This window comes from Echeneis naucrates, chromosome 5, assembly GCF_900963305.1.
Source record: "Echeneis naucrates chromosome 5, fEcheNa1.1, whole genome shotgun sequence".
Classification (NCBI taxonomy): Eukaryota; Metazoa; Chordata; class Actinopteri; order Carangiformes; family Echeneidae; genus Echeneis; species Echeneis naucrates.
In genome coordinates, this window is record NC_042515.1 from 16211790 (window position 1) to 16234253 (window position 22464).

The 22464-nt window shown below is 40.1% G+C and overlaps 4 protein-coding genes across 4 annotated transcripts; 2 read left to right on the forward strand and 2 right to left on the reverse strand.

Moving 5' to 3' along the window:
* On the reverse strand, positions 1–3879 carry tmem167b (transmembrane protein 167B). The gene is made up of 3 exons (XM_029502338.1): positions 3736–3879; positions 2611–2742; positions 1–1507 (listed from the first exon to the last, which is right to left on the reverse strand). The coding sequence occupies exons 1-3, from the start codon at positions 3743–3745 to the stop codon at positions 1425–1427; spliced, it is 225 nt and encodes a 74-aa protein (XP_029358198.1). The 5' UTR covers positions 3746–3879; the 3' UTR covers positions 1–1424.
* A 1309-nt stretch (positions 3880–5188) lies between these two features.
* On the forward strand, positions 5189–7784 carry LOC115044189 (protein FAM107B). Its single transcript, XM_029503097.1, has 5 exons — positions 5189–5212; positions 5877–5910; positions 6098–6254; positions 7372–7516; positions 7683–7784. Exons 1-5 carry the CDS (start codon positions 5189–5191, stop codon positions 7782–7784), a joined length of 462 nt encoding a protein of 153 aa, XP_029358957.1.
* On the reverse strand, positions 7701–11285 carry b3galt6 (UDP-Gal:betaGal beta 1,3-galactosyltransferase polypeptide 6). Its single transcript, XM_029502543.1, has 2 exons — positions 11070–11285; positions 7701–10291 (listed from the first exon to the last, which is right to left on the reverse strand). Exon 2 carries the CDS (start codon positions 10279–10281, stop codon positions 9265–9267), a length of 1017 nt encoding a protein of 338 aa, XP_029358403.1. The 5' UTR covers positions 10282–10291; positions 11070–11285; the 3' UTR covers positions 7701–9264.
* A 265-nt stretch (positions 11286–11550) lies between these two features.
* Positions 11551–22457, forward strand: dnajc16l (DnaJ (Hsp40) homolog, subfamily C, member 16 like). The gene is made up of 15 exons (XM_029502264.1): positions 11551–11943; positions 12141–12207; positions 12362–12507; positions 13178–13353; positions 14240–14424; positions 14984–15088; positions 15533–15691; positions 15982–16112; positions 16360–16537; positions 16768–16950; positions 17051–17127; positions 17397–17477; positions 17712–17801; positions 20127–20297; positions 20758–22457. Exons 1-15 carry the CDS (start codon positions 11756–11758, stop codon positions 21236–21238), a joined length of 2418 nt encoding a protein of 805 aa, XP_029358124.1. The 5' UTR covers positions 11551–11755; the 3' UTR covers positions 21239–22457.
* The last annotated feature ends 7 nt before the right edge of the window (positions 22458–22464 follow it).

Below are 22464 nucleotides of genomic sequence, written 5' to 3' on the forward strand. Positions count from 1 at the left end.
TTATGACAGAGGCTTTATTTTAAAGCTACACAATGATGACAAACATGAAGTCAAACCTGCACAGAAGTTGCTTTGAAATGAATACTATTAAATGGGAGGTACACAAAGAAAAGAAAAAAACTTGCAATGCCAAAATCTTTAAAGCTGATAAAGGTCAGTGTACTATAAAATAAAAACTCTTATTTAATAATACAACTTCCTTTGGATTTATTTGAGGATGTCTTTTCTCTTTATGTTTTTGTGTGTCCTGCTGATCCAAAATTACATCCACTTTGAATTGAGGTTTAATTCAATGAAAGATGAAAACATCAGATGGAAAAGGTTGAATTCATTGTATAGGCACTATCTGTCAATTGAAACATAACCTTTATTTTATAAAGACAAACATTGAAATTGATTGATCAAGGTTTTACTCAAACTTGCATTACATTTCTTCTCAAAACAATTTATTCTTTTAGTAATTAAAAAAACCCATGTGGATAAAATTAAACTCAGTGTAACAGTATGCATTAAGATGGCACAAGAAGCACCATCCTCATTTGGCATTGCAATTAAATCTTTAGGCAAGTCTGATATAGCTATCAAATTTCCGCATGACATGATATATGCCTTTTGTTATTACTCATCTCTCTGTGACACCTCACAATTGTGCTAGAACTTTGACTCCTAAATGACTTTAAGTCCAAGTTGTAACTATCTATGCCATTCAAAGCAGTTAGCTACTAATAGACATCAAAGTAAACTGAATATTTATTTGTATAAAATGTGTATTTCAAACCTAAAGACAAAGTAGGAGATGCCAAACAGCACTGTTAAGAAAAGTTAAGAGATCCAAAAATGTAAAGTATAATGTACACAGGAACATCTTTACATATTAGATTTGTCTATCTTCCCCCCCACTCTTGACAGAAGTGATACAGAAAGAATAGCATACTTGGGAGCAAGCAGAATTGATAATTTTCCATTTGATCAGACATAACCTCTGGCAAATCTCTATTGGTCATATTTTTTCCATATATACAGCTAGGCTAGTTTGAAGCTGTGTACAGGTACAAGGTATAATGCACACACACTGCTATTTGATCCTGCATCCTTCATTATAAATAATTACAGGTTGTGGATGGAGACAATAAACAGCATTAACCAACTACAGAATGATACCAAGTAACCAAACAGGCTCTGTCCTGTGGAGTAGTTTTCAGGATGCTCTTCTCTGTAGTGCACACACATTACGGGAGCAATTATGTACCCAGCCACCACCGGGGGGCACCACTGGGTGTTCCTCACATTGGTCCACAGGGCAGTGAGGTTTCATCGGTCGCTTAATCCCAGAAGTGTCCCGCAACAAGGATTAGCACATGACCACTGAGACGAGTCCGTCCCCATCATGTACCCGCCCAGTCCTTTCAAGTTCAGGCTGACTATCATTTCAAGAAGACAACGTAGAAAGCCATGGCCAGGCAGGATATCGCCACAGCAATGTGGAGCCGTGTCCCAATTACTGCAGCTGAGAAAAGAGATTGAGATTCAAGAAAAGGACTAAAGGAAATTGCAGGTAAACTATCAACATCCATAGCAAGGACAGAACAAGAAATATAGACAAATATCCACCATTTAAGGAATGTAATAGTTGATGAGCAGCTTTAACAAAGTGGCACATTTTTACCACTGTTTTGCCACATAAAAAAAAAAAAAAAAAAAAAAAAAAAAATAGAAATCAATCAATGAATTAAAGAGCTCATCCATATAGAATAACACGTACAGATCTTCCTGCCATCTTTAAAACATCCAAGCACTGAAGGTAACACTAGCGCAGATAATCAGCAGAGGAGTACAAAGATTAGAATAGCATATTCTAATTTAAGGCTAAACTAAATCATTTCAGGTTTACTACATTCATCATCCATTTGGGAGGCACATGGTCAAATTGGTGTTGAATGGACAATAGACAAAGTTTTCTCTCAATGGTATACATAAATGCATTTTCAGAATATCGACAAAACGCAAATTGCAACACTGTATACTATGTAGAAATTACACTAGGAAAGCCTTTGTAAGATTGATTGATTGATTGTGCCAGCCCTCATTATTGCTTTGAAACGTTTTTCATGTTACCATAAGATACCATAACTATCTTATCAAGTCCACAGTATGAACTGTATAACAAAGTGAGTGACAAATTCCATTGTCATAGTTTATTTAATTAAATCTCTTTATGTCATTCAAGTTTCTATTGCACTTCAATACAGTGCCAACAGCACAAAATGCATTATGCAATGCAAAATGCTTGAAGATCCCTAACATTAACCTAGTTACATGATTGGGCCCCCTGTAGCAAATTAAATAATTTGCTGAGCTTTTTGGCCTTGTAGAGAAGCACCATTATGATTTCTTATTACTTTCAATGTCTCTTGACTACAGGATTTGATTTAGTTTGAAATAGTTAACCATATATACAGTTTACCCAAGCTGACCCCGTTTTGCATAACACTGTATATACAACATTTGGACTGACAGCATACAACAGCACATTTTGATGACACAAGAATTTGCATTTGGCCATTTGTAGCATTTACTGTAAGGGTAGATTTTGTACGTGTCCACCCATACCTTTGTAAAAAACACCCCACACTCCTTTCTTCTCTGACAGGAGCCAGCTGTTAAGGCGAGGCACCTTTTTGAGGTACGCACAAGTGCAGATGAACAGCAGCCCGAACACAAGGATGCCGTCGAAAGAGTACACTGCAGAGAAAAGGAGGGGGATATCAAAATTACAATGCCAGTCAGATAGACAGACAGATATACCGGTAGATAGTCACTTAGTCCATTCAAAATACTAACCAACTACACCACAATACTTATCTGAAACAGATGCTTTGAAAACAACCACAACAGTAAATTCTCACTCTTATGGGAATGCCTGACAGTGTACATGAAGTGATCTACAAGAACTTGCCACCTGTGAATCTAAAAGCTTTCTGACTACAGTACGTGTTAGAAATATCCTTTTTTGCAAGAAGAGTAGCAACAAGACGGACTGTATTTGATGCCATGCACTGCAGAAACATCCGTATTGACTTTACAAGGCTAAAAGTACACACATTGGAAAGTCAATAAAGTTTGAACTATCCATCTCCACGACCTGTCCCCATCTAACAAACGCCGTTGCTCCGGCATGGATCACTGAAGATTAAGTATTTGCTTTTATTGTGTTTTGTCTGCTGGTGCCTGTAATGTGTGAAGTCATTTAAACAGGAACATTTTGTCTGACGTATGTTTGTCCCTTTTGCCTACATGATCTAGCTGAGCTGTTGAGTCCAGAAGTCCGAGCAATAACCTTCGTGTCAGTGGAAGAGCACTTTTACAAACCAATGAGAGTTATATGCTTTAATGACCGTGCCTGTGTGAAATGTGAAGCATTAGCCAGGGACAGCAGTCCATGCTGCTCAGCAAACTGCTCGATAGCCATACAAAATTACGTGGTTTCGAGCACAGGGATGTTTGTGAACAAATGCACATCCCCAGAGGTCGACAAACTGTACAGTGAAGCCATAACCACAGTAGATGTGCAAGAAAAAACAGCTAAAACGAAGAGAAGTGTCCGTTTCGGCGCAGACCGATTGACAGAGCTGCCCGGGGCCACGTCTACAGCTAAGCTAGCGTTAGCCCTCCGTGCTAGGAGGAGGCTAGCTGACATGACCCGCTCTCGGATAGTTCCTCACACAGTCCACCTACCATTTGTCATGTTCGCGGTTTGCTCCTTGTCGATGTTATGTGAACGTTTATTCCCTTAGATTAACAATCCATCATTAATTATAAAGTGGAGACCCAACATAGTCCACTTCGCAGTCACTCGGTTGACATTTCCGGTTTCACTGACTTACACTCTTCTACGTTTGTTTGAGCCTGTTGGTCATCTTAGATACTGTTACTGCCATCTACTGGAATATGTGATGTACAGCTCCCTTCATCTTGCCCTCAAATAATTCTGTTATAATTACAAATATTATTATAGATATATGATTTTGGTCCACTGAACTCGCAGACCGTTAATCAAGATTAATGGTTAAATTACAGATTAAAAGAGTATCATGTGAAATAATGAAACATTTACAATAATAAATAGCAATGTAATTCACAGAGAGTGACTATAGGTTCTGTTTTTAGCACTAAGGAAGTCACAAAAATAGATACAAACATATTCTGCTCTCTCTCTTTCAGCTATAACGAGTCTAAACATTGCACAAACAACAAAATATGTGCTAGGTCCTTAATTGTTCCAGTATTTCTTCCTGGATGTGGTAAACATATTCCTCTGTGCAGTTATGAAACATGAACGTAGCAGATAACAGCAGAATCGAGGCAGAGGCAGGATTAACAAAGTTGGGGGAAATGCTGGCTCTGCTGCAGTTCTACACCTGGACACATTGTGAATGGTACAGCATCAGGAGGGAGGAGGATTAATCTGGGCTTCCACCCACACTGCTAATAACCAATGCCAGCATACAGCCATCTCCACCTCATTCTCTGCAGGTGCATTACAGCGATGCTCTACATTCCAGACAATCAGAGAAGATCAAAAAGCATCATGCTTTAGTAAATATATAAATTGTCTGTTATACTGTATGCATGTATGTAATTCCTCTGTAGTGGGGGAAACCAGACAAGCACGGGGAGAGCATGCAAACTCTGCACAGACAGGCCCCAGACCTGGGAATTTAACTGCGACTTTCTTACTGTGGGGCAACAGCGCTAACCACTATGCCGTTGTGCTGCCCTTAGATCAGCAAGACAGTGGTGTGCAAAATATATACAGTATTCGTACAATGTGCGCAATGTGTTTAAGGATTTAACAACGAAGTAGAGTAATGTGGACTCAATGTTTCTTCCCTCTGAGTCTGTGATATCGACTGGATTCACAAGGCAGAAGTGCCAAAGCCATGTTTATTTAGTTGTTTCTTTCTTTGTTGGATAACCCTAATCTTCAAATTCCATTATCCTTATCCTTCCATATGCTGTTGCTACCTCTGAGACAGCAGAAGTTTCTCTCCTGAAGTGAACAGGGGTGGAACAAAGACAGTAATAAGATTTGACCACAGGACAGTGTGGCACACCTGTTGAGATCGGCCTCACTATAACTACACCAGTGAGATCTTCTCCTCCTGCACTTGTTTGTCTTGCCTCTACAATGCGTCTCTACCACTGTACACAGGTAAGATTAGTTTGATCCTCTATATCAGTTTATGAATTAAACTAGTGTATTCTTTAATTGGATACACTATTAAAGACTGACCAGGTTGGGAAAAGTTTTTGCTGTGCATGGTTTTTAAAGGTAAAGAAGTATCACGTCGGGCCTCATTCAAAACAGCCTGTTTCAGTCATTAAAAACTGCTTGTGATGATAATTTTGTATTTTAAGGAATCTTGAAAAAGACTGATCTTTTCAATTCTTTTCAACCTTCTAAATCATTCTACTCATTTATATGTGCCCATTACAATCTCACTGACTGTTTGACTAACTAACTAACCAGAGCAGGTTTTCAATAGATCAGTTATCGGACATAAGAAAACATAATTTAAGGGTGAAAAAAATCAAGATCAATTTAAATCTTTGTTCTAAAGACAGGGGAAAAGGAATGGAAGAAACTGAAAGATTCTTTAATATAACTCGCCTTTTATATATGGAAAATATTGATAATTTTGGGTCGTGTTTTTAATTCATACATATTTTTATGTGATTTCTAAAGTCATTACAATAAAAAATGTTTTATTCATTTCTTTTTTGTGTGCATACAAGTTTTTTTTATCTATTTGATTGCTGTTAATTTTCAAAGATAAATCTGTTAATGTAAAAACCTTTGTCTTCTGTTCATTCAGATGTCGCAAAAAATGGGTCTACTAAATAGAAGAGGTAAGAAAAAAGGCTTATCTTGCTTTGGTGCATCTAAAGGAACCCACAATATTGGGTCAGACATCATAGCCCACTACAAAAAAAAAACAAAAAAAACAAACCCAATTCAATGAAATTTTTGCTACTTTCTGCCCATGAGGCATCAGTGATTTGACTGTGTGTGCTGGCATTTGTTAATGTGTGTCAGAGAGACATCACTGCTGGATCGTCCAACCTCCCCAGGTGATTGAGACTCAACAACAGGAGGGCAGTGACCTCATCAAGCCCAGAAAGCTGCCAAATCCCATCATGGCTTCTTGCCAACACAGAGCCCTTCACCAAGAGCTGCTCTTCTGTCACAGACGGTGAGAAAACACTGAGCTCTGTACCTGCTGCTGCATATGACCAGGTCACATCGGCAGCTCCATGCAAATGCACTGAACTACAGTCAAGTCCGAATCATTTACTGTAACAGAGAGTGATTATCTTGACTCTATATAGGTTTGGTTTTTCAGAGATGCACTATTTTTCTCCTTTTACTTATTTTTCAACATTCCCATATCAGCTCCAAGTGGCCTGGTTTTTCCATGTACATTGTGGTGCTTGTGTCGTAAAAGTTGAAACTGTGAACAGAAAGTTTTCTAATACCCTGCCCCAGTCAAAGAACTCTCTCAGGCTTCTCCAACCTGCTGACCAGGGCTGCAGCTGGGGATACGCAACAAGCTTAGGTGGTGTTTAATACTGATGGAGTCAAAGATGCAACAGAGATCACTGCTATCTCCCAACAGGTAGTCTGTCTAAGAGAAAAAGTAATGCATGCATATTGTAAAATAAAATTAAAATCCAGTTTGATTTGTGAAGAAGCCTACGTACATTTGTATAGAGAACAACAACCTATTTTTTTTATATTTTGGTTGATTAGCACTATATATATATATATATATATATGTATATAGATATAGATAGATAGGTTATGGCATATCAGTTGTGCAGCATGATTAGTGTGCAGGAGCACACTGTTTTTTGAGGGAACATACAGTTAACATGCTGAATGTCCTTTGGTATCATTTCATTATTACCTGAAAAATTACAGGTCAGCACCAGTGCAGGACCTCCACATCTAACTCTTTCACCTTTCAGATGGTCTGAGATCAACCACCCAGACAGCTGATACAAGAGTTGATTTGCATCATCACCATAACCACAATGTGAAATGTGGAGTTCAGTGGTCAAAAAAATATTCTTTTTATTAGAACCATATATTTTTGTGGCATTTTACTCTGTCCTGCCCAATGTAATATGCAATAATCAAGCTGTGGGATTGATGTCTTTTTTTGAAACACATTTATGAATGGGATTTGTCAAAAAGAAGGTGTGCTTAGAAAATCTCTTTGACCACATATTCTAATAAAAATAACAAAGATATTTTTCTTTAGGGCAGATAAACACTCTTCTGTTGCCATTTTTTTTGTGTGTCCTCAGATGTCTCCTTCCAAGAGTAAAGCCAGAGCTGATGCATGTGCTGGAACACAGACAAAGAGAGAGGCATGAGCAGGCAGAACTGGCTCGCCATCCTCCCTCAGACTTGGAAGTGAAGCTACGTATGAGGCAACAAAGAATACAAGTTGTACGTATGCTTGATAAAGATAAAATTATAAAAAACCTCACACCCTAGGGAAAGCAATATTTGCAATACTTTAATTGGATTGTGGCTATGTGTGAGCAGGCAGAGGTGCAGACTTGTTGAGGTTTGCAAACAAGAGCTGAACAGACAGATGTTTGCTCTCTTGCAGTGCGAGTTGGAGGAAAAAAGAAGGGAGGAGAACCTACGAAACACACCAGAGTTTGTCCGCGTGAGAGGAACTTTGAAACATGTCCAGGCTATTTCATCGTGACAACCAGAGTTACAGGAACACAATGTCCTGTCAAATTGTACTTTTGAACACCAGGAAAGCATGGCGTTGCTATACAAGGTTAAGTTACTATATTTTGTAGTGTTGTTAAAAGGTGGAGTGAGAAAATAAGCAAAAGGAATACATTTTAAAAATTTAATAAAACATCCAGGAAACATCCAGGCTGAAAATGTACATAAAAAGAACCACTGTAACTTAAATTGGTTTGAATCAGGGTCAGCTAGTGACAACAGCAAGAAAACAGTCACATAATGACATAACAGCAGTGAACATGGATGTTGCTCTTTTTGAAGTAATTCCCAACAACCTGCAGTCTAGTTTATCGTACCCTTTGCTCAAAGCTGCTGTGTAGTATACTTCACAAGTTTTGGGACTCTGATAATGACCTCGTGGATGTTGAGTTTCTTGTTTAAAAAGTGACCAAGTGCTGGCTGGTAGTGAATATCATGAGCATTGGAGTGCTGTAAACAAGCATTCATAGATAACTTGTGGTAAAATGTACTTGAAATGTAATGACAAAACATCAAGTGTGATTGTTGCCTCATCTGCTCAAACAGGCTCCAGTGAAATTAATATGAAGGTCTGAAGAATAAATCACATTCAGCCATTTTCCATTATGTATTCTGTGCAACAGCAAAAATCTCACACATTGTGATTCCCCAACTGTAAAAAAAGGTTTTTAAATTTCAAAGTGAACTTTTCTTTCCCATTAACTCTGTGAATTTCATGTGACAATATTCACAAGTAGCAATTCTACTACAAGCAGCAACCACTTCCACTGTGCTTCTGTTGCAACTCCAGTGTGTTGTGTGCTGTTGAATAAATTAAAAATAAATAAATAAAGATGTAGTCATCATGGCAAGGTAAGAAACTCCTATCTGTGTTTCCAGGTGCTATCTACTACAAATAAAAGCTTATTATTGTTCGAAAGTAAATAGCAGGACATACAAAAAGAAACGTAGGCCACCAGTGTGGTAAACTGGGTCCAAATAACAAGGCCATAGGGTCAGGACAAAAGGTGGAACCTGGCTCCTACTTGAGAGTTCATGGAAATATTTTTCAGCCAATTCTCTCCTGGTTATTTTAACCTGTTTCTACTTGACTTCAAATTAAAAGCTGTCACACAGTATAACATCCCATTCTATTTGTGGAAACAGAGAGAAGGGCGACTAGGGAGTGCTTAAAAAAAAAAGAAAAAAGAAAACTCCATAATTTACTAATAATAATTAAGCTGGAGACTGTTAAAACCTTTTTGCCAATGTCATAAACAAAGTAAAAGGTTTTACAAACTAGTAACAAGGTTTCACATAACATTAACCTATTTACAATAATTTCTAGGAGCTGTTGCACAGTCTTAAGTCATGTCATAATGGAGAATTGGTAGAAAAATTATTTCTTAATTTTTTCGACTCAGATGACACAAATCAAAAGCCAAATTCAACCATTTGAAAAAGGACAGCAATTAAGGTATGCCATCCTTCCTTTGGCAGCACTGTGAGGGTGGCACACTCCAGTCATACACGTAGGACAATCGCAGCTTTACCTCCTCCTTACAGAGCCTGCCGTCACGTTGCAGGGTCTGGTGTTTTTCCAGCATGTCCTCCAAGCTCTGTTTATGCGTGACCAAATATTTATTGTTGCAACCACGCGATTTATACTCTGTGTCAAAACGTGGATCATGTGTCCGTCGAACATCCACAGGTGCTAGCCAGGCACCGAGCGACACATCCTCACTCTGCCATGTTTTGAAGTATCCTGCATTCAGATGTACATAATGTATGAGGTCAGAAGAGAGGATATAGCCCCCACCCAGTGCGTAGGGTAGGTAGTAGTCACAGAGCTCCCATGAGCTTTCCCGCCACTTCCCAGCTGTTTTCACTCGGCCTCTCCCTGAGAAGAAGCCCCAGTACAATCGACTGGGCTCTTTCCCTTTTAGCTCCTCTTTCAGGAGGTCCAAACGAGCAAATGTGTCATCATCCGCTTTGAAGACAAATTTGAACTCCACATTTTGGTCCAGCCAGGAGTACATGTGAAGCAATTTGAGCGTTAAGTTCTCATAAGAATCTCGCAACTCAGGCAGTAAAAGCAGGTCTTTGTGTCGCCCTTGCTCCGTGTTAAGGTTCTGCAGGTCCTCACTGGAAAGCCCCAGAGTTCCTACTACAAACATGGCCAGAACATCAGAGTCTCTCTTTGCGAGCCAGGTGCTGCGGATGATACTCCTCCGCTCTGTGTACTTGGGTCCTGTCGTGATGAGGACAACGAGGAATGCTGACAAGTCTTTGGATATTGAGGGGCTATGCTGCTCTGTATGCGTTTGCAAACCATTGGCACGGGGGGCTAAGCCTGGAGGATCCGGGTGGCCCTGTTTTAAGGTTTCTGAGGTACATCTGGCCAAGAAGACGAGAACTACAGCAAAGCTGCAAATGGTGCCAATGACCAGAGCTGTTTTGTGCCGGCACACTAGACGTAACAGATTCATGGTGCTGAGTCTGTGGAAAGAAAAACAATAGATTTTGTTGTTAATGCAATACATAATGCAACCCTAACCCTAAATTAGACTGGAGTTCTCCAAGCATGATCAGAAAACTTGCAACCAAAAAAAGGCTGAGAATGGGAACAAGCAAATTAAAATGCTAAAGTTCAACTGACAGATACTAAATCAAAGAGTGTTCATTCAGTGGCTAAGCTGGTAAATTTTATATGCTAAATTAACGCGAACTATTAACTATTTCATTGACAATTCAAAAATGTTAAAGTGTGATGCTGTTTCTTCTACAAGCTGGTTTTCTGTTCATGTAAGATTGTAGATTCTGGTTTGATGTTGCATGCTGATTGGGGAAATTACATCTATTAATTTATCCAAAATCAATTGTTAAATATTTAAAAGTCTATTCCAGTTGTTTAGGGTTAGTGTTGTTTTTTTTTTTTTTTTACTAAGTTTCATTTTACAAAGTTTTAGTTGAAATTTTTCTAGTTCCCAAATTGGAAATTGAAAATCCACAATGTTAAACTCAAAATTGCCACAATTCCCGTGGAAGGTTTCCAGGACTGTTCCACTCCCTGTCAGCTGTAGGGTTGACACAGTCAGCTCGTATCTTTTCATTTTGGGCATCAAACCTCAGGTTTTGTCATGAACAGCTACCGAGAGAGTTCGTCAAGCAGCATCGCCTCAGATGGAGTTTGTGCCGCCTCTTGGCTCAGCTCGAAGTGTACCCTGCCATTATACCCCGAAACGGCGCGGTATTAACTGAGGATGTGTTGGGTTACCTTGGCTGGGTGAACGGAGCCTGTCCCGCAGATGGTTCAGTCAGTGCGGGCCACAGACAGGCTGCAGCTCTGCGGAGCTGACGGTAGCTCAGTTAGCTCACTGCACAGCACGTAAACACACAGCATCTGCTCATGTTGGTCCAACCCGCAGGCCGAAACCAGCGAGTTAGAGGAATAAAGGTAGATACAGCCGGGTGCTGCAGCCACCAATGACACATAAACGTCTGGTATGGCAACAGCGGAGAGGAAGCGGAAGTGACGTCCTCGGCGAGGCAGGAAAAAATAAAAGGCGCATGTTTATTAATGTTTGTTCCAATGGACAAAATATTTTTATTCATTTATTATTTTTTACGTAATACCTAACGCCAAAAATAACTTTTGACTGACTTAAAAAGTGTATTCAAATGTATTGTAACTGTCGTATTTTGAAATGCGATACCGGAAGCTGAGTGTTTTATTGCATCTCCAAATGCCCAGCGTTAGCTAGAAAGAAATGGCTTCACCGTGGTGAGACGCTGACATGTCGCCTATAGCCAAAGGTAGCGTCCAAGGAGCGATTATGTGAGCGTTTATCATGGAACAGTAGTCCGATACAGAGCAGCCAGGACGCCTTTATTTACCGGCCAGCTCGGTTGCCGGTGGACTGACTGACTGACTGACTGACTGGACGAGGACGGCGGCGAACTATGACTGTCCGGGGAAGCAGCCGACATCCTGGGACATACGGAGTCCTGCTCGCCATCTTTCTGCTGATTCTGAGCGTGCACTTGGTGAACACGGCCTCTGACTACGACCCCTACAAAATCCTCGGTGTGAGCAGGAGTGCAAGTCAGGCAGAAATAAAAAGGGCGTACAAGAGCCTGGCCAGAGAATGGTGAGTGGTTGACAGCACCATCACACCATGGCATGTCCATCTGATCCATCTGACACATGTGATCCTAATCATACCCGAGCTGGTGCTGGTCTTCATTTAACCCACACACATCTGGGCCACAAGGAAATACAGTGAACCGTTTATTAATTATGTTTAATGGTGTCCTGCGTGGCCTGTTATTTATTGTTTCTGTGCAGGCATCCAGACAAGAATAAGGACCCTAAGGCTGAGGACATGTTCATTAAGATCTCCAAGTCATATGAGGTGGGTGAAGATGCATCCCAGCTTATTGTATTCACAGGACTTCCAAGCAGTCATTCATCAAATCAGTTTCACTTTCTGTATTTTATGCATCATTTTGGTAATAACAGTGACACCAACCTCTCACCTCTGCTTTTCATTCCATGTGGTTGCACAGATTTTATCTAATGAGGAGCGAAGGTCCAACTTCGACCGCTATGGGCAGATGGATGACAACCAGCCCTTTGGGCAGTCGCAGCATCAAGGTTTCCGCAGCTTCCACAACAGTTTCTACTTCGATGAGTCTTTTTTCCATTTCCCCAGGTCTGGATTTTCAATCTTAATTTGTCTGACTGCTCTGTTGTCACCGCTATACAGCCAGTATTAGTCAGGTTAAATCATTACTTGCTCATTTAAGCTTAGTTATTCATAATTGCGCACAAAACAGAACATAACTCTACTTCCATAACTCTGGAGCCACAATGTGTAGATGCAGTAGTTATTATCCCACTCTTCACTCCTCAAAATTGGTAAGGTAAATCGTTGTGCACTAAACCATAAGAGAATCGGTGTGAGTTATGGTAATCTACTTGTTTTAGCCTCTCAGGTGTGAAGATCTGCTTGTTCATTAGTTTTAAACTGGTGTATACTGAATAAAGTTTTTAAACTAATTATCCAGTTGATCTAGAAGATAAGCAATTTAAAGATAAATTGAACTTTAGTAACCTCAGGTAGAAATTTCTCAAAAAGAACTATCAGGACTAAATGAAGGAAAAAACAGTGCTCCCATTTCTTTGTACAGTTTCTGTTAATAGAATTTGATTATTTGCTTAAGAGAAGGATCTCTGCTTCTACTCAACATTCGCACAAAGAGTGAAACTGAGTGAACAAACTGGATTTATAGGTAGTTTTCCCATAGGTCATATGCCAACATTTACATGAAGGCTAAGTCTAAAAAAGACTCACTCTCTTCTTGCTTCTGACCTTCCTCCAGGTCCAGGGATTTTGCAGACAGCAAATATCTGCTTCACCATGCACAGTTTAACAGCGATGTCCTTCCAGACAGCCACAGGAGGCCTTATCTAATCAAAGTAACCTCTGAGTGGTGCTTTGCATGCATCCACATTGAGCCTGTGTGGAAGGAAACGGTGCAGGAGCTGGAGCCACTGGGTAAATCTTCTGTGACTAGACTCTCATAAGTCTTCCCCTTGACATAACATCGGGCTTGGGATTGGTTTTCCTAAACGCATCATAATCAAAGGTTTATGTTCACTCAGTTGCAGGCCATTAGGACAAATGTAATTTGGGCGCTAAGATGCTTTACGAAGAGCTGACCATTCCTTTTAATTATTCTTTAGGGTGTACTTGCTCTACTTGGTTCCCTGTCACGGAGTGTAGGGGAGAAATTCAGTTGTCTGGCCCTGTTAATGTGTTCTAATATGTTGCTATAATTTTGCCAATTTGAGGCACAGTGTTCCCAGTGCACCTCAGATTAAATCCGATGCTTATTCTTTCACTGTTATTTAGTGGTCTGCTGTGGGGACACAATATATCCTGCATGTTAATGTGACTTGTTGCTCCTCACTTAGACACCCGTCACAACCTGTGGGGTTTGCATTCACCATGCATGAACATGAGTGTTACAAAATCTTAACAGGATGTAAGCTAAGATTTAGTCAGCGCATTAAACTAAGGGGTAAATCATGCACACCTGGATATTGCACACAACGGAGACATAAGGTTGTTGGCCAAGACACTAAAACATTAAGCCAAAAAATTGGAGACGCTCCAAAGAGCTAAGGGTGCAGTGTAGGAAGCTAATTATATGTAGGTTCTTCACTCAAAGCAACTCCTTTGTGTTATGTTTACTCTAGTAATGTGATCCATTATTAAAAATACCATGCAGCTTTAAGCAAACTATATTACCTCTCTAATGCAGTGCAGTTTTTCAGAACAGACAAGTGTTTAAAAAGAAATGCAGTTTAAAAAAGAGAGAGAGAAAAATAAGTGTCAGTCATCCTGTTACAATAACTGTCTGTGTATGCCTTTACACTAGGTGTGGGCATTGGTGTTGTGGACCTAGGTTATGAGCGTCGCTTGGTCAATCAGCTGGGAGCTCACCGCGCCCCCTCCATCATCGGGTTGGTGAACGGCAGGGTGACGTTCTTCCATCAGGCCGTGGTACGGGAACACCTGCGACAGTTTATAGAAGATCTAATGCCCAATAAGTTGGTTGAAAAGGTAACTACACAAATACCCTACTACTAGTTTGAAAGGATCCAATCAGCAGTCACTTCTGGATATGTTTTATATGCATGAACAATTTGTTTATCAGCCAATTATCATTAAAAATAACCTGATTAGGTTAAGATTTTGATGTATAACTCATCGTGGAGTGTCACAGAATGAGGGGTAGTGGTGGATAATACTGGTTTTCAGTTCTGCTAGTTTCATGGTATCACCTTAGCAACAGACATAGCCAGGGGTGTATTGTTTTCTGTTTATCCATATGTTGGTCCCATTTTCGTGACTGCAACATCCCAGGAATACCTTGATGGCATTTTTTGAAGTTAGGCAAATATGTCCAGTAGGACTCAAGGATGAGCTAATTTTATTTTGGTGGTCAAAGGTAAAGGTCACTGCGATCCCATTAAAAGATTTTAAGCCATTGCTCAAGACTAAATGCAAATTATAATTGATATTTAACGAGACTCTGGATAATCTGAAACTAGTGTGTGTGGTGGACTCATAAAGCTACAAGGCAGTAATTTTGATTAACAAAATGTCATTGTTCCTCCAGATCACAGATAACAACTACCTGAGTTTCCTGGATAGTTGGCATGCAGAGAATAAGCCCAGTGTTCTGTTGTTTGACCAGGTCCCTGTCGTTCCCCTGCTCTACAAAGTAAGCATTGTATTAACTCGTATGCCTTTTATTATAGAAGAAAAGTCATTCTGGTCCTGATAAATTAAACTTCAACAGCAATTATCTGTTTGAGCAGCTGTTTCCCCTTGAGATAATTTTTCTTTTCATTAACAATTTAATATTTCCTCCATTGTTGTATCCCCTTTACACTGATTGCACAGGTTATGTCATTTTCATCCCTTAATGCCACTAAATGTGTTAGGATGAGACAGGAAGGGAACTGTACAGGTGGCAGGTGACAGGTAAAACAACACAGTTTCAGCTACTGCGATATCTCAGTTGTAACTATCTAATGTGTAATATGTTTCTATAAAAGAAGATTTCAGTTTGCATTGAACTCTCTTCCCTCTTATCCACCTTTCTCCTTTATTTTGACATTTTTTTTTTTTTTGGGCTGATGTAATCTTGTAATCTACTCTCCAGTTAACAGCATTTGCCTTCAGGGACTATGTGCGCTTCGGCTTTGTGGATCAAGGTGATATGCACTGCACTCGACTCCTGCGACAGTTCAACATAAACACGTACGCTCCCACCATGCTGCTGTTCAAGGAGTACACGGAGAAGCCTGTTGACATTATCCAGGTACACCCTTCACAGCCTGCACCTTAGACTACTGCGCCATTAGTTAACAATTTTGACACAGTGCCCCCTGCAATATCCAGGCACTCTCAGCAGATTTAAATGGGCTATACAAGAGGCACAGCTTGAATAATATATGTTGTTTTGTCCACAAAAATGAGGGGAAAAAATCCAGGAAGAAATTGCTAATGTAGTTTATCTTCCTATTTTTTTTTTTTTTTTTTTTTTTTAACTGGTTCCCCCCCACACTTTTTCAAAATGTTGCACATTGCACAATGTTTTCTGCTTCCCAGGCCAGAGGAATGAAGCGACAAATCATGGATGAGTTTGTCTCCAACAACAAGTTCCTGCAGGTGCCTCGGCTCGTCAACCAGCAGCTTTTTGATGAGTTGTGTCCAGTCAAGCAGTTCCACCGACGAAGGAAGTAAGTCAGTTGATAATGTTTCACTCAATATAACCGCTGGTGCTTGATTAAAGGGAAATGAACATAAACAAGGCCAAATTACCAAATTTTGCATTCAATGTCATTTAACTTCAAGCATTACTGTGACTGACAGATGATCTTCGTCCACTTATCTGGAGTCGGGTCACAGGGGTGATAGTCAATGTGAAGTGAAATGATGCATTAGGAGGCAAGACTTTTTGGACTGATGTGAGCGAATGGTTTGCAGGTACTGTGTGCTGCTGATCACAGGCGAGGACCCAGCATTTGTTGCAGGCAATAAAGCTTTCCTGGACTTTGCCTCAGCTAACAGAAAAGACATTTTGCGCTTTGCATACGTCTATCAAAGTCAACAGCAGCCCCTCTGTCATGTGCTGCTTCACAACCAGGCTTCCCTTTCACCTCAGGTTGGTAGCAGAAACACTTTGTCAGGCCTTTGTCTATCATATGTAAAGTAAAACAAGACTCGTGGTTTAATTTACAATTTCCCATCCAAACTGGGATGTCTCTCCCATTAAACAGACAAAATCCTCAAATCCTTTTTTTTTTTATTTTATTTATTTATTTTTTTTACCCCAAACGCACAGACTTTGTTGTATGCCTTTACAGAGGCAAGTGCTCTCTCATACATTGACAGGTGGTTATTCTAGAGAGGCGGAGCCAGGCTGGTAAGGTCCTGTACCGCTCTGTAAGCGGTGGCTGGAACGGCAGTGAAGAAGACAAGTACCGCCTCCATGAACAGCTGGAGCTCCTCCAGAAAGACCCGGCCTACCTGAGCTCAGATGCCACTCTGCCAGAACTCAACAACGAAATGGCCCCTGTAAGTCACTGCAGTTATTATTCCACCAGTCTGGTTCAGTGCAGACATGCACAAATTTTTCATTATTATAACGGTTTTTCTATCTCTGATTCCTTTTCAGATTTTTATTATTCAGTGGATGAACGCTGCCTATGATTACATCATTCAGATATATGATGACCTTCTCTACTCAAACTGGTAAGACAACACTCTGCCAGGAACAGCAAAAAAGAAAAACACTGTTGCAGTTTTGCTGATATTCTATCAGAAGCTGAATCACACTCCATAAAAATGTTCAAGATAGTCGCCTGATGGGGGTTCTGTGTGTACAAATTTACAGCTTTCCATTATATCTGTGCTATATCTCCTCAAAGCTAATGACGCAAAACAATCTGAATGGGTCTAATGAAGACAGCAAAGGCTGTCCCTGGTAAAAATTGGGCTGCTTTGTATTTGTGTGTCTCAAGGCGAGAGATGATGCCCATCCTGTCCTTGATCTTCTCAGCTCTCTTCATTCTTTTTGGCACTGTCATCATCCAGGCCTTCAGGTGAGAAGCCACTGTGTTAAATATTTTAATTTTAAGCCTTGACATCTGACTTGAAACTAATGATACTAATTAGACCTACAGTAGAAATCTGTTAAGTAGTATTTGTTTCCATCATTTAACTTTAAAGTCCACACGATTGATCCTGGTTTAAACTCTAATGCTGGCTTGGTGATGTTGCCACAATAGTTGGATTTTCTCCATATCGATCATTTCCTCTCTGTGGTATATTTTCAGTGAGCCAGGGGAAAACAAACCCCGGAAACCTAAGCCAAGGGAACAACCACAAACTGAGAATGATCCAACAAGTAGGGCCAGCACTTCAAGGTAATGTAATTACATTAAGCGAACACAAGATGGACTCAGAATGCAGTCACAGTAGATTCAAAATGAAAGTGCCAGTTACAAACAGACAATCTGAATCCACAGACTGTGGAAGATGTTTTTTTTTTTAAGTCTGTTTAGTCATTGTGTATGGGAGGACTTTTTGGGCTTTTCTGGGTTGTTATAATTTTGATGGATCCTTTCATTGTCAAATTTCTGTAACACCACAAGATAGCTTTCCCTCATTAATTCAACATGACAGCGAGTAGTTTTAATGGAGTCATATTTTCCTCTGAATAATAGTGAGAGAGTAAATAAAGCAGCAAAAGAGATGAGGACGCACATGTCATGTGTACATGTGAACTGTATCAGTGAATTTATTTATGCCTTGTAAGTTTTACGACACTGATAGATTGTAACATTTTATTACACTTTTATTACACTATATCATTGACTATCAGAAACCTTTTGATGACATATAATTTTTTTCTAACTGTCAGCAGTTATTATTAAATTAGATTTGATACAACTTTTTTTTTGCCATCACACATGTACAAGTACAAGGCAATGAAATGCAGTTTGGCATCTAACCAGAAGTGCCAAAGCAGCAAGTGCAAATATTATTATGTACAGAATACACATTATGAATATTATAAATGTAATGTATTATGAATAGAAATATACCTACTATACATATATACAGAGGATATTCAAGGGATAGACGATGTACCTGATATACATTTTGATGTGTAGTGAACATGCTATACTATATTAATGTGCAAAATATACACAATATAGTTTATGCTGAGTGTGTGCTGATGTATAGGGGCAGGTCAGCGGGAGGCAGAGTTCAATAGGGAGACAGTTCTGGGGAAAAAGCTGTTCCTCAGTCTGCTGGTCCTGGACTGGAGGCTCATGAAGCGCCTGCTGGAGGGCAATAGGGCAAACAGTCTATGGGCAGGGTGAGAGGAGTCTTTGAGGATGCTGCGAGTTCGAGGTAGACAGCGTTTCCTGTGGACGTCCTTGATGGCTGGAAGTGACGTCCCAATTAAACGCTGCACGGTTTTGACCACTTACTGTAGCGCCTTGCAGTCTACGGCAGAGCAGTTCCTGTACCAGACATAGCTGGTCAGGATGCTCTCAAGCAGGTTATTATCAGTGCACCAAGTGGCCAGATGCTGTACCTCTTCCCTGTAGGCTCTCTCATCGTTGTTGCCTATGAGACCGATCACCGTTGTGTTGTCCGCAAATTTGATGATGGAGTTGGATCCACGTACAGGCCTGCAGTTGTGGGTGAAGAGGGAGTAGAGGAATGGGCTCAGCACACAGCCTTGTTGTATGCCTGTGTTGAGTGTGATAGTGGTGGAGCAGGTGTGTCCAGACCTAACATGCTAGGGTCTGCTAGTCAGAAAGTCCATAATCCAGTGACAGAGTGATGTGTTAATGCCCAGATCTCCAAGTTTAGTGATTAACTTGGAGGAAATGTTAAATGCTGAGCTGAAATCAAAACCATTCTTGTCTAATTGTTATTAGTTTGCAGATGTGTGAGCACTAAGTGCAGTGCAATGGAGACTGCATCCTCTGTGGTCCTATTGCGGCTGCTCCACACATACTCTGAGTACACACCTGGGGATGCCGTCAGGGCCAGCAGCCCTTCGTGCATTGATCTGACTCAATGCAGCATGGACGTCTGTAGTGGTCACCGTCTTCCTGTTGTCTCTATCAAAGCGAGCATAAAAGTGTTTTAGCTCATTCAGGAAGGAAACATCTGAGGTTATCGGGGTGGCTTCACATGTTGGATGAGTGGGGAGTACTTGGGGGTGAGAAAGGTCTGACTTGTCTGACTGTCCCAGGTGGGGTTAGGGTTAGGGTTGGCAGTGTAAGCTCCTGCCTGTTTGTGTAAACATGGTCCAAGGTTTTGTTTCCTCTCGTCTTGCACGAAACACACTGATGGAATTTGGGGAGTGCTGTTTAGGTTTGAGTGGTTAAAATTGCCTGCATATGGTTTGTTCCTGAAACTGTTGTTCAAGACTGCAGCCAACATCTTTCAGATCTAAATTCCCACCATGTGTGTGGTGTTGATAGTGAAACGGTTTTTGTTTTTTTTTTTTTTCACCCAGAGCAGTTGAGAACAAAATTACAAAAGTTAAATTGCAGTGGTTAGCACTGCCACATCTCAGCAAAAATATTCCTTGACGATGAAATGACCCCTTCCTAAGGCCACCTAAAAAAAATTAGGGATAAATTCCAAAGAAATAAATTTTTTCCACTTACCTCGTACTCCCTGTTAACTTAACATCTGCCTGTCTTTGTCATTGGTACATGTAGCCGTCCTCCTAAAAAGGACTTTGTGGAAGTGACAGAGCTGACAGACATCACGTACATCAGTAATCTCGTCAAGCTGATGCCTGGACACATCAACGTTGTATTGGTGCTTGCCAATGTGTCAAAGAATGCCTTGCTCAGGAAATTTGCCAAAGAGGTTTTCTCTTTCTCTGGGTAAGTTTCAGTACTCTGTATAATATGTACAGGTTTTCATTAAGCGCCTAAACAAATGCATCATGCAAGATCAATGACTTGAGGAAATGGTTTTAAATGTGGCAGAAATATTTGCTTGAATTTATTTGATTTTGATGAAAGGTCAAGGTCCACATGATTCTGGATAAACAGGAACACAAATTGAACTAGTCTCAGTGGTACAATACTAGTAGTGTGCTTGCGCCTGCCTTTTAGCATATCCTTGTTAAACAAGGGGCATCCTTGTGCCCCCTGAATTTTATTAGTAATAAAATATGGAAAATAAATGTGAAACTAAGGCAAAATCATAGATCATCAGTGATGGTACAGCAATGTATCTTCCTTGTTATTTTTGTGGTGCACTAAAATGGCACCAGTTACACATTTTCAATCAATGACTGCTTGCTCGATTTATTAATCCTAAAGCCCTGTCCCATTACAGGACTCAGACCCTCCACTTCTCTTTCCTCAACATCGACAAACACTGTAATTGGATGCCATCTCTACTCCGCTCAACCTCTGGTGTAGCAGAAAGCAAGGCCCAGTCTGATGAAGATGAAGAGACTTCAGACTACACAGGACATGTCCTTGCTCTAAATGGCCATAAGAAGTACTTCTGCCTCTTTAGACCCGTCTTTACGGGTGACGATCCCAATGACTCATCATCTGAGTCTTCATTCTCTTCAGACAACAGGAGAAAGTCCCGTTCTAGGTCCCGGTCTAGCTCCCACTCTCGATCTCGGTCATGTTCCAGGGAGGATGGGGGTGGTGCCAAGAGAGGCTCCAGTAGGGCCACGAGCATAGAAGTCCACCATAAACTTGACAGGCTGGGACTATGGATGGAAAGGCTGATGGAGGGCACCCTGCCCAGATTACATGTCCCTGCATGGCCCTCACTTGATGAAAACCCTAACACCTCCTAAGGTCAAAGTAAATTTGGTACAAATGGTAGCAGTTACACTTTATGGTCTTGCGTGATGATTAAAGTCTTTGTTGATGGTTTCAAATACGATTTAGGTCCTCCTTTGCAGAGATTAATTTCAGCACTGAACAGTTTACACTTGTATGGACTTGTTCCATCTAATATTTTGCAAAGTTAATAAATCAGCGGGTGATACTATAGAGCAGCACAAACCTTTAATAAACCTGTAGACATGAGATTAAAATATGATCAGTGTAAGAATGCACAACACCACTTCATATCTTTCAAGTCTAAAAGAGATAAAGAGATATAGAATGTAAAAGTGTCCAAAATTAGTTTGAATTCTTGCACTGACAACCTTCACACTAATGCTAAATATGATCAGCTCTCCACATAGAAACAGGTTAGTCGGGATAAACGGTTGTAAACTGAACCTGCTGCGCTGAATTTATTTAGAAATTATTTCTTTTGTGAAGTTTCAGAAGCCTTCAATGACACATGTTGACGTTTGTTGGTCATCATGGATCTTTTGTGACTTTTTTGATTCTGGTAATACAATAAGACAAACAAAATATCTCAGCCTGGCAAACAGCAATAATGAATTTACTAACAGCATTTCCATACACACATTTAGGATTCATCCTGATGCTTTTCTGCTCAGACCAGGTTTCTATGTCTTGCTGCTGTTTTGGTTAACATTAAATATGCTACCAGTCAAGTTTGAATTCTTAAGATGTTTAATTTTATTTTTTTATTAAGTTGTACAAGAATCTGCCTTTTTGATTTTCAACTGCTTATTTGGGGTAAATTTCCCTTTCATAAAACTTTTTTGCCAGTTGTCTAAATCAGGGAGAAACAATAAGTCCTAGCATAGTAGTCCTTTCCTCTCTAAGTCTGTGCCCTTAAACCAATGTAAATGTTAATGCATGGAGTAAGTAGACCTAAAATCACTAATTGTTTAGTTAACTTGCACTGGCAGTGTCAATGTTTCACCCCCTCTGTCTGCTCTTTATAACTGAATTATTTGCTGCTCTGAAATAACATTTGCTGTACACTGTAACTCAAAGTTATTTTTATTTAACTATACAATTTCTTTGTTCGGACTTCATTCAGTTCCAATCCATAACAGTTAATTTAAAAATGTGGATTACCTGCTTTGATTATTTATGTAATTTCCTTCATGCTTCTTTAAACTAATAAATATTTTTTATCTACATTAACACAGCA